The sequence below is a fragment of the Chelonia mydas genome, chromosome 3, assembly GCF_015237465.2.
Source record: "Chelonia mydas isolate rCheMyd1 chromosome 3, rCheMyd1.pri.v2, whole genome shotgun sequence".
Taxonomy (NCBI): Eukaryota; Metazoa; Chordata; order Testudines; family Cheloniidae; genus Chelonia; species Chelonia mydas.
The window spans coordinates 33900195-33912325 of NC_057851.1; the positions used below are offsets into that span (position 1 = coordinate 33900195).

The following is a 12131-nucleotide window of genomic DNA, read 5'->3' on the forward strand; positions in this document are numbered from 1 at the left end:
AGTACCTAGAAGCCCAACCACAATCAAGGCCCCACTATGCTAGGTGCTGTACATACACAAAGTAAGAGATCTCCTCCTCCCAAAAGATGTTACAGTCTAAAGAGACAAGAAGATCGATTATCCCTGTTTTAGAGATGGACTTTTAAAGCACAGAGAGATTAAGTGATTTGACCAAGGCCACATAGGAAGTGTGCTGGAAATCAGAAATTGAACCCAGATCTTCTGAGTTCTCATTGCATGCCTTAGCCACAAGACCACCCTTCCATTCTCTGAATGAAGAAGTAAACAGAGTTGTATTTTTATCTTCTTACTCAGCTTATAATACACCAGCGCAAGGATTACAATTTCAAATAACCCAGTGGAGATGTTCCTTAAATACATATGAAGAGAGCCTCATGCTTGCCTCACACAGAGCTCCAAAGATTTGACTAACTGACTTTTCTGCAATAAGGTAAACCTGGGCACTTTAATATTTATCAGCTCATAATGAAGTTCTTGGTTTTGGAGGCAGAATTCTTATGAACAAATGGAGTTGTGCTTCATACCCTTCATGCAAAGTCTCACTCTTATCTTGGTGTTACATTCCACCAAAACTCTTGATGGAAGGAAAAATCTGTCAGATTTGAGGCACAAAATCTTTAAATATCATATACTTAGATCTGAATAAAAGGAGGCAACTAAGCATCCATTAGTCTAAAGTGAATGTTAATATGTAACAATACAATAAGTGTGCATGTTCACACAATTAAGCGCTGAAACTTAAGTGGGATAAAGAGATTTCCCTGCCTCCGGCAAACTTTCAATTCATCTCCACCTCTGTGCATGACTATACATTAGTCTTTCCAGGACTAACATATAGTCCTAGATCCAAAAAATACATTTCAAAGCAGAGGGTTAGTCTGGTTTTAGAATGCATCAAAAGAGGTATTTTCAAAATGCTTCTTGAGGTTGAAGCCTTCCTGAACACCCTACTGGAGTCTTATCTTTCCATTTGTCAAATACTGCCGAACTGGACATAACCAGTTTTATTTCCCATCCCTTATCACCACAATTTACAAACTATTCAGTAAGCCATGGGATGATTTAAATGTATTGTGGGAGACATTTTGAAACTGCTAGATGAGCCTTTGAGCCTTGAGAGCTGCACTGGAGAGCTCCACTTACAGCTTTTCAAAAGAAGTACAAAGGAGCATGCTCACTGACAGCTGTTCACAACTTCAGAGACTTTATGTTTGCTCATGCCCTGAACAGAAGAAATGCCTCCAGGCACTGTTGTTTGTCTGGTGCAGCTCCTTCTTCCTCCCCACTACAGGGGCTGGTTCTACTTTCAGTAGCTTAATTTGGCTTTTAATGCCTAACTTACCATAGCTGGAGAGGTGTAGCCTGGTGCAATATACACAGACATATACCATGGCTCAATAGCAAAGAAATTAATAGAAGCAACTCCAAAACTTAGATAATTTGTGGAAACATAAAACAAGGTCAAATTTAAGATTCATAGCCATTCTGAAACATCTGGATAACAGTGCTGATAAAACTTCTGCAGCAGTTGATAGCTGATAGCAAAGCACAGCGCTCCAGTCAGCTAACCATGGATTAAGAGACTGTACCAATCTTAGAAACCAGCCTCTTCCACCTCTCTACTTCAACACATATATATTGCCGGCAATATTACTACAATTTTCTAACTGGGGGTACTCAAGGAAATAAGCAAGTTGACATGAGATCATTTAATGTGTTTCCAGATATTCAAGCAGACAGAAAGACAGACAGACAGAGACACACAAAGAGAATCAGTGATGTGATTCAAACACTTCAAGGCTAGAGAGCCTGAATTTGCTTTTCTTTATTCAATAAAGCTTGTTCTTCATCTGTACAGTAAAGGCTGAATGATTCTTACCCACACTGCAAGAAAAAGCCTGATGTTCACTTGAAATGAATAATGCATTCACACTCAGTTGTGCTCAACAACTGTCCAGTAGTAAGTTTTTGTAATATTGTGTTGTTATATTGTCTGGGAGTGTCTGCATTTCTGCATAATAATATGCAGTTGTCTGTGTCAGTCTGTACATTTAGTGATCCATGGCTCCATGTCTCCATGTCTAGTTGGCAGCCGGTATCAAGTGGAGTGCCCCGAGGGTCGGTCCTCAGGCCGGTTTTGTTCAATATCTTCATAAATGATCTGGAGGATGGTGTGCACTGCACCCTCAGCAAGTTTGCAGATGACACGAAACTGGGAGGAGAGGTAGATACGCTGGAGGGTAGGGATAGGATACAGAGGGCCCTAGACAAATTAGAGGATTGGGCCAAAAGAAATCTGATGAGGTTCAACAAGGACAAGTGCAGAGTCCTGCACTTAGGACGGAAGAATCCCATGCACCGCTACAGACTAGGACTGAATGGCTCGGCAGCAGTTCTGCAGAAAAAGACCTAGGGGTTACAGTGCACGAGAAGCTGGATATGAGACAACAGTGTGCCCTTGTTACCAAGAAGGCCAATGGCATTTTGGGATGTATATATAGGGGCACTGCCAGCAGATCGAGGGATGTGATCATTCCCCTCTATTCAACATTGGTGAGGCCTCATCTGGAGTACTGTGTCCAGTTTTGGGCCCCACACTACAAGAAGGATGTGGAAAAATTGGAAAGAGTCCAGTGGAGGGCAACAAAAATGATTAGGGGACTGGAACACATGACTTATGAGGAGAGGCTGAAGGAACTGGGATTGTTTAGTCTGCGGAAGAGAAGAATGAGGGGGGATTTGATACCTGCTTTCAACTACCTGAAAGGGGGTTCCAAAGAGGATGGACCTAGACTGTTCTCAGTGGTAGCTGATGACAGAACAAGGAGTAATGGTCTCAAGTTGCAGTGGGGGAGGTTTAGGTTGGATATTAGGAAAAACTTTTTCACTAGGAGGGTGGTGAAAAACTGGAATGCGTTACCTATGGAGGTGGTGGAATCTCCTTCCTTGAAAGTTTTTAAGGTCAGGCTTGACAAAGCCCTGGCTGGGATGATTTAGTTGGGGATTGGTCCTGCTTTGAGCAGGGGGTTGGACTAGGTGACCTCCTGAGGTCCCTTCCAACCCTGATATTCTATGATCTGTAGGTACAGTTGTGTCACAAAGTAACTGAGTGTAAACACTAGAAGAATCTTGCCATTTCATATGCTGTTCAGCTAGACCTAAGTCCCCACTCTGCTCTCATTTTGCTAATGAAACTGGCTACATCTCCCTTCCTACATGTGCTGTGCAGAAAGTAGACACAAAACCTGACAGTGTTTATCTCCAGGGAATCTAATAGATTCCAGATAAAAAAAAATTTAGTACATACACACACAGGGAAATCGGAGTATTCTCCCAGAGGCCACAGAATTTCAGCCGGTATCCACACATCATCTCCCAGGAACCAAGCAATTAACATTCTAAAGCATCTTTTTCTTGGGGGCTAACTGATCCAGTGTCTGCCAGGGATTAGAAGGCATACCCTTGCTCAGGAGTATAAAGCTGGAAGCTATGCTTTGAATCATTGGAGGAGATAGTGCAAGGGAGCAAGTAAAAAGCTGTGACCCCTTACAAGGCTATTTTAAGTTCAAAGACTGAAGCTTTTTCTCTCATTTCTATCATCATCAGAGGGACTAAAATGTTATAAATACATGTTTTATGTTTTATAGTTTATATACCACAATTTAAATCCCTGGTTCGTACACCTGAGTAACATGCAAATACTTAGCCCATAGTTTTTGGCAGATGCATGAATGAACTTGATTTTAGCATTTTTCCTTACCTTGGTGGTTTAAAAATTTAAGGAATAGTATTTAAGTAGCAGAGGAAAAAGTTTTATGAGGCTGCCTTCAATACATGCTACTCTAAAAACTTACTGGTATCAAGACAACCGTTATCCATCAGATCATACAACTTTTTGATTTGCTAAAAACATTACCAATACCACAGCAAAGACAGAAGAGAATAATGCATTCTGGAATGTCTTTTATTGCATTGAACGCAGCATGTATGATTACCTGCCTTATGGGCAGATGGTATATATGTGCATTCAGTGTACTCTTGAGACCAGAGTGAACTGGAGGAGATAAGGCAAAAAGAGAGGTACCTAGATGAGACTTTCAGGGACACAACAGGACAGTCCTACCCCCACTCAGACAGCTTCTGTGCTGTGGAGGAGTATGAAAGTCAGGTGTGAAGGCTGCAGACCTCTTGAGACATCTAGATACACTAACATTCTGTGTTGGGGGAGGAGATGGTGGTCATGGAACATGTATGTACCAGTGACATAGGGAAAGGTAAGAGAGGTCTTGGAGGCCAAATTTAGGCTCCTAGGTAAGAGATTAAAATCCAGAACTTCCATGGTAGCATTCTCTGAAATGCTTCCAGTCCACACACAGAGCCAGCTAGACAGGCAGAACTGCAGGGTCTCAATGCATGGATGAGACAACGATGTTCAGATGATGTTCAGAGAGGGGATTTAAGTCTATTAGAACCTGGTGAATCCTTGGGGAAAGGAGGAGCATATACAGGAAAGATGGGCTCCATCTAAACCAAAATGGAACTAGATTTCTAGTATGTAAAATTAAAAAGGTCTTAGAGGAGGTTTTAAACTAAGGGCTGGGAGAAAGGTGACTGGTTCAGAGGAGCACATGGTTCAGACAGAGACATCCCTGAGCGGAGGATTTATTAAAGGTGATACGCTATATCCTCGTACAGATGAGAGGACAGAAGTTGATAAAGTACAAGTAGGAATAAAGAGAAACAGTCAAAAGAAAAAGAGTCCCATTCAATTACATCACACAAATGCAGACAACTAAATATTGATAAATTTTATAAGTGCTTGTCTACAAATGCTAGAAGTCTAAATACTAAGATGGGTGAACTTGATGCCTGGTATTAAATGAGGATATTGATAAAATAGGTATCACAGAAACTTTGTGGAACAATCATAATCAATGGGATACAATAATACCAGGGTACAAAATATACAGGAATGACAGAGTAGGTTGTGCTGGTTGGGGAATGGCACTATATGTAAAAGAAAGCATGGAGTTAAATATAGTAAAATCTTAAACCAAACAGTACCATAGAATCTCTAGGGATAGAAATGCCATGCTTCAATAATAAGAGCATAGCAGTAGGAATACACTACCAACCTAATGGTGATTGTGAAATGCTCAGGGAAATTAGAGAGGCTACAAAAACTGAAAACTCAATAATAATGGGGGATTTCAACTATCCACATAATGACTGGGTATGTGTCACCTCAGGACCAGATGCAAAGATAAAATTTTAGATAGCACTAATGATTGCTTCTTGGAACAGCTAGTCCTGGAACCCACAGGGGGAGAGGCAATTCTTCATTTAGTCCTAAATGGAACACAGAATCTTGTCCAAGAGGTGACTATACCTGAACTGCTCAGTAATAGTGGTAGTAATAGTAATAGTGAATATAATGTAATTAAATGTAACATCCTTATGGGGAGGGGGACATCAAAGAAGCCCAGTACATTAGCATTTAATTTAAAAAAGGGGACCTAAACAAAAATGAGGATGCTAGTTAAATGGAAATTAAAAGGTACAGTCACAAAAGTGAAATGCCTGCAAGCTGCATGTTATTAAAAACACCACAATAGAGGCTCAAATTAAATGTATACCCCAAATTATAAAACATAGTAAGAAGACCAAAAGAGCGCCACCATGGTTAAGCAAAGTAAAAGAAGTGGTCAGAGGCAAAAAACAAAAGAAGGCATCCTTTAAACGTTAGAAGTTAAATCCTACTGAGGGAAATAGAAAGGAGCATAAACTCTGGCAAGTCAAGTGTAAAAGTATAAGTAGGCAGGCCAAAAAGAATCTGAAGAGCAGCTAGCAAGAGACACAAAAACTAATCATTTTTTAAAGTACATCAGAAGCAGGAAGCCTGCCAAACAATCAGTGAGGCCACTGGGCAATCGAAGTGCTAAAGAAGAACTCAAGGAAGACAAGGTTGTTGAAGAGAAGCTAAATGAATTTTTTGCATCAGTTTTCACTACAGAGGACGTGAGCCATTCTTTTTAGGTGACAAATCTGAGGAGCTGTCCTAGACTGAGGTGTTAGAGGGAGGTGTTGGTACAAATTGATACATTAAACAATAAATCACCAAGACGAGATGGTATTCACCCAAGTGTTCTGAAGGAACTCATATACGAAACTGGAGGATTATTACCTGTGGTATGCTTCAATCAGCCTCTGTACCAGATGATTGGTAGATATCTAATATAACTGATTTTTTAAAACAGCTCCAGAAGTGATCTTGGCAGTTACAAGCCAGTAAGGCTAACTTCAATACCAGGTAAATTATCAGAGACATAGATGAACATGGTATGTTGGGTAAGAGTCAAAATGGCTTTTGTAAAGGGAAATCATGCCTTACCAACCTATTACAATTCTTTGAGGGTGTCAACAAGCATGTGGACAAGTCTGATCCAGTTGAATAAGGGTACTTGGATTTTCAGAAAGCCTTTGACAAGGTCCCACACCAAAGGCTATTAAGTAAAGAAAGCAGTCATCGGCTAAGAGGGAAGATCCTCTCATGCATCAATAACTGGTTAAAAGATAGGAAACAGAGGGTAGGAATAAATGGTCAGTTTTCTCGGTGGAGAGAGGTAAATAGCAGGGTCCCCCAGGCATCTATACTGGGACCAGTGCTGTTCAACATTTTCATTAATGATCTGAGAAAATGAATAAAGAGTGAGGTGACAAAGTTATTACTCAAGATAGTTAATGTCAACGCTGACTGTAAAGAGTCACAGAGAGATCTCAGAAAGCAAAGTAATGCAGATTGGAAAATGTAGTCCAAACTAGACATACCAAATGATGGGTCTAAATTTTTACCACTAAAGAAAGATCTTGGAGTCATCATGAATATTTCTCTGAAAACATCTGCTCAATATGCAGCAGCAGTCCAAAAAAGCTAACAGAATGTTGGGAACTATTAGGAAAGGGACAGGTAATAAGACAAAAAATATCATAATGCCACTATATAAATTCCCAAAACCAGGAGTCACCAATTGCAGCAGGTTTAAAACAAAAACAAGGAAGTACTTTCACACAATGCACAGTCAACCTGTTCAGCTAATTGCCAGGGGATGTTGTGAAGGCCACAAATATAACTGGGTTAAAAAAAGAATTAGAAAAGTTCCTGGAGGATAGGTCCATTAATTACTATTAGCCAAGATGGTCAGGGATACAACCCAATGCTCTGGGTGTCCGTAAACATCCAACTGACAGACGCTGGGACTGGAAGACAGGGGATGAATCGCTTGATAATTGCCATGTTCTGTTTATTCCCTCTGAAGCATCTGGCACTGGCCACTGTTGAAAGACAGCGTACCAGGCTATTGATCTGGGTCAAACAATTGATCTGACCCAGTATGGCTGTTCTTATGTTCTTAATAAACCTTAAAGTGCCAGAGTTTACAGAGGGAAATGTTTCTTTTTTTAAAGAACAAGTTATATTTCTATTCCAGTGCTGAATACCACCATAGCTTGGCGCACATATACATTTTCTAGAGTAAGCCCAGTCCTGCTGCCCAAAAGAGAGCTGTACTGACTGATATTTGGTCTGTTAAGGAGAAAGGGGACAGGAACTTTGAAATTTGTAATTCTGACTGCTTGGTTGGCAAGCTTCCAGGTGATGATGGCCACATGGTTCTGAATGGTTGTGGGAGTATTCATGACAGTGTGCTACAGCTGCAGCTCAGGGGTGAGCCCAGGGCAGATTTAGGAAAGTGCCTCCGGCAGAATGCTGGACACTAAGTGAGCCAGCACTCTAAGCACTTAGGGTAAGTCTACACTGCAATGTAAGCCCTGGTTTCCAATTCAGCGTCACGCCTAACTCCTCTTTACCTACACATAAACTGAGCTAACCCAGGGCTCAGACGAAGGGTCCCAGGACCCCACAGAGGTGAAGGGTCTGAGCCTGAGACAAGCATAGGACCTGGGACACAGGACTCAAGCCGGGACCCTGGGTTCAAGCCCTATTGCTCTGCAGTGTAAACAGACCTGCTGGACTCATGCTCTGGGACCCCACGAAAAGTATTCCACAATTCCACAGGACAGCTTTCATTGTCCTCTGGACAGTTAAGTTTGGTGGATAGTCAAGTTTTCCCTCACTGCACCACAAGCAAAGGACACCTTTTGGGAGGGCGCTAGGAAGTCTCGGATATGGGGGGTTGGACTTGGGCCCACATAATGCAGTGTAGATTCCCATTCCTAATCTAGGGTTACAAATGAATGTAGATGCTCAAACCCTAGATTAATAAACCATGGTCTGTTAAGTAAAGTTCTGCTAACTCTGGGCTTACACTGCAGTATAGACATAGCCTTTGGAGAAGGCTGACTGGAGATATGCAAGCTAATTAGCCGATCAGGCTAGGAGGGCTGATGAACCAATTAGCCCATCAGCTGAGGAGTATAGAAAGACACAGGAAGGAAGGGAGTCAGGAGAGGACCTGGGCTAACTGAGTCCAGTGTGTTCAGAAATCTCAAGGAAGGGAGACCTCTGGCCTGGTGAGAAAGGTTTAAACATAGAGAAGCACTGTATATTATATTGCTGCATGGGTCTGCATTCTCATATTGGTGCTAGAAATGTAAGTAAATAAATTGAGGTTGCCACTCAATGGGGAGAGTCTCAGAGGTTCCTGGGGTATCTGCAAACAGGGACAAAGTGCACCCTATTACAGTGCCCTTTGTCATCCTCACATTCTGCCACAATGGCTGATCACCCCAAGTCTCCAAAACAATCTGGTACAGCTGCTGTTGCAGCTGCCAAAAGTGCTCGGCATATGGCATCCAAAGCCACAGTCACCTGGCAATGAGATCTCAAATAAATGTTCACCAGTCTCTGTGGATTGGCAGTTGTCAGCATCACAACTTGGAGCACTATTCCAGGATAGCAGACACAAAATGCCGGATGTTTTGAAAATGGAACAGGCTTGCCCACAAGAAATGAATAAGAAGGCAGGAGAGGAATCATGGGCACTGTTGAGCTTATCCCCAAGTGCCACAATTCCACTCACTCCCAGCTAACTTCTGCTATGTATCTGTAGCGGGGCGGTCACCCCGCTCCAGCTCAGAAAGGGTTAAAAGCCAGCCCTTGGAGAGGGCTGGGGCTAAGAGCCAATCAGAAAAGACTGGGAGGCAGCCAATCAGGGCCAGGCAGGGCCCTATAAAAGGGCTGCAGGATCAGAAGGCACTCAGTCTTTCTCCAGCCTTGGAGAGGGAAGGACTGGCTGCCTGCAAGCAGAAGGGGGGTACCTTGGGCAGAGTAGTGCTGGGAGAAGCAGCAGGAGGAGCTCCAACCTGGCAAACTCCCAGGCTGAGGCTTTGCTTCTTAGGCTTGAGGGGGCACTGGGACTGTGGGGAGCAGCCAGAGTAGGAAAAGGCAGCAGGTCCAACCCCCTGGCTGATGATGAGTGGCCACTTCAGACTACAGTTTGCCCCTGAGGGAAGGGGCTAGATGAAGACTGGCAGTGGGTCACTGAGGTGAGGGGGGCTTAGAGGATTGGGGTTCCCTGGGGAAGGGAGGAGCCCAAGTGTGGGGGTACTGTCACTGGCAGTACCCAGGACAGGAGGCACTGTGGGCTGGTGAGGGATGCGGCATCAGAAGTACTATAAGTGGTCGAGATTGACCAGTAAGCAGATGTCGGTAGGGAGACACCAGCCAACAGGAGGCGCTCTGAGGCTGGGATGAGCTAATTCCTGGATGACCAGCAGGAGGCGCTGCAGCGGTGAGTGCACACTGCTACAGTATCCCACAACGCAAAGCAAGAGAAGTCCCAGAATGCATACAGAATAGCAACAAAGCAAAGCAAAGCACTCTGGGATACTTGCACAGAATGTTGCTCACCTACTCCGCCCAAAGTCCATGCCATGTATACAAACCAATCCATACTGAAACAGAAAATATTTTACAGTGGATGCACAATTATTGCAGACTGTCTAATATGCACCAATCAATGTGCAAGAAATATCAGTGCAAATTAAGACCTCATCTAGACAAGGCCTTATTTAAGGCTTGCTGATCTTTTTCATTAAGACTAATAGAGAAGACATGTGCTTTGATATGTATAATTCAGCAAGGAAAGTGGAAGATCATACACCAAGTTTTTTCACTACTTCTATCTTTAATTCAACCATGGGATTTTTACAGACTAGTAGCTTAGTCAGGTCTCACTAATTTTTCTAATATAATAGTTACAGTAACTTAAACAAAGGGCTGCTTTTGCCCAGAGACTCTAGGAAATCTATTTCTACCTTATTCTTGTCAAAGACAGACAGAGGGAGAGAGGGGATGTGCTAATTAAATTCTTTCTTCCTATTTTAAAGGGCCAAGAATATTTTATACCAATAAATTTATTAGAGGGCAATAAGTTTGCCTTGAATTTACCTGATCAATAGGCATTTCCACTTTCAGATTTTTGTCTTCTTGTACCTCTGCTGCCCCTTGAACTTCTCCCCGGGGTTTACCAGCTTTAAAAATACTTGGTGCTGGAAAGTAATGGAAAACATTAGTTATCAAATACTGCTTGTACACCTCCATGAACATGTCACAGTTCCTTGTTCATCAAACTGACATGTAGGATTATTAAAATTCATTATTTTTCTTAGTAAGTAAAGAATCAATTCTATAATAAGAAAAACCATTAATCTTATTGGCTTTATTTCCAAAAGTTGCACAACCTAATCAGTTTCAAGGAAAAAAAATGTATTCCTGTTGAAATATTTTATTTTTGCCTGAAAGGACTTACTAGGAAGTGTTGTGCAGAACACTTGGCCAAAAAAGGGTTATGTAGCAGTGCAAATATCAATGTCCAGTAAACTAAAACTATTACAGAAACAGACTAAAAATGTTGAATTATCAGTCTTCATGCCCTAGAAGAGTAAAGGGCAATCAAATAGCCAAAACATAAATTTCTTCTTGTCTTCTCTTAATTTAATTTATTATGTTTTATTTCTTAATAAAAAGGAAGAATATACATTCAGAAGTTTGAGACAGAATGAAGATCAGCAATTTGCATAATTTAATATTAATATTAATGTATGCAGAGGACCTGATTACTCCTCATGTGCTAGGTTTTGTACAAATGTAAGTAGGCAGGTAGACACAACGCCCAGTCTAATGAGTTTACAATCTAAGATGTTTAGAAGAAACTTGCATATAAACAGAGGTAGGCAGGTGGACACAATCCCAACATGAGGTGCTTGGGCTCTAAAACCCATGTCTGCTGGTTCAATCCACACTGCTACCCAACAGCTCCAGTGAAGCATGGAACAGCAGATTATGAGCCCAATAGGTTCAAGCATACTGGATGTCCCACCTATAGCAGTCCTGAGTGGCAAAGCCTACTGTGTTCCCTGATTGGCCCAAGAATGCTATTTAAGGTCTGGGGTAAACACCTGGAGGCTGTCTGCACAACTATTTGGGTCCCTGGATTGCTGCTGCAAACAGATTGTGCTGCACATTCCTGATACCTTACCTTACTCCTGGTTTCTGACCCTAGCCCTGCTCTTGACACCTGGCCTCACTCCTGGACCCCTGCTCTGCTCCTGACACATCAGTTCCTGGTCCCCTGCTCCACTTCTAATGCCTAGCCCTGCTGTGGTTCCACTAATCCTGCTTTGGCTGGCTCATTTGGCTCCAACCCGATGCAGCTCATTGACCTCAACTACGACCTGATCCTATGGCACGATGCTGGTACGGACTGCTGCTTCTGGCCTTGACCCTCTAGACGGAATTCAGACCATGTTCTCAAGTTCCCTCCAACCCAAGCCTTAGCCTCAACCCTGCACCCCAATAGCTGGGATCCTGACACCCCAGGCTAATGATCTTACAATCTAAGAAAAGTTTAGAAATATGTACACAAATATACATAGTATGTATACAGTACAACAGCTGTGGGTTTTTTTTCCTAAAGTATGATTTTATACAAGAAATAAGTGATATAAATGGATATATTTTCACACTGTTACGTTCACCATAAACCGTTCACCATGTTCACCATAAACCATTCTAAAATGGCTGACCAAATGACATGGACATTGCGAGGAAATTATGGATTAAGAAGTCTATCTATATGCACCTATATTTT

The 12131-nt window shown here is 42.2% G+C and overlaps 1 protein-coding gene across 4 annotated transcripts in view; it reads right to left on the minus strand.

The window, feature by feature from the left end:
* DCDC2C (doublecortin domain containing 2C) overlaps positions 1-12131 on the minus strand; it is a 108388-nt gene that overhangs the window by 38969 nt on the left and 57288 nt on the right. For all 4 annotated transcript variants that reach the window (XR_006289388.1, XM_043542290.1, XM_043542289.1 and 1 more), the window contains exon 8: positions 10430-10530. Coding sequence is in view for 3 of the 4 variants with exons in the window: in XM_043542290.1 (XP_043398225.1) it covers positions 10430-10530 (101 nt within the window). In the remaining variant the exon portion in view is untranslated. The remainder of the gene's footprint in view (positions 1-10429; positions 10531-12131) is intronic.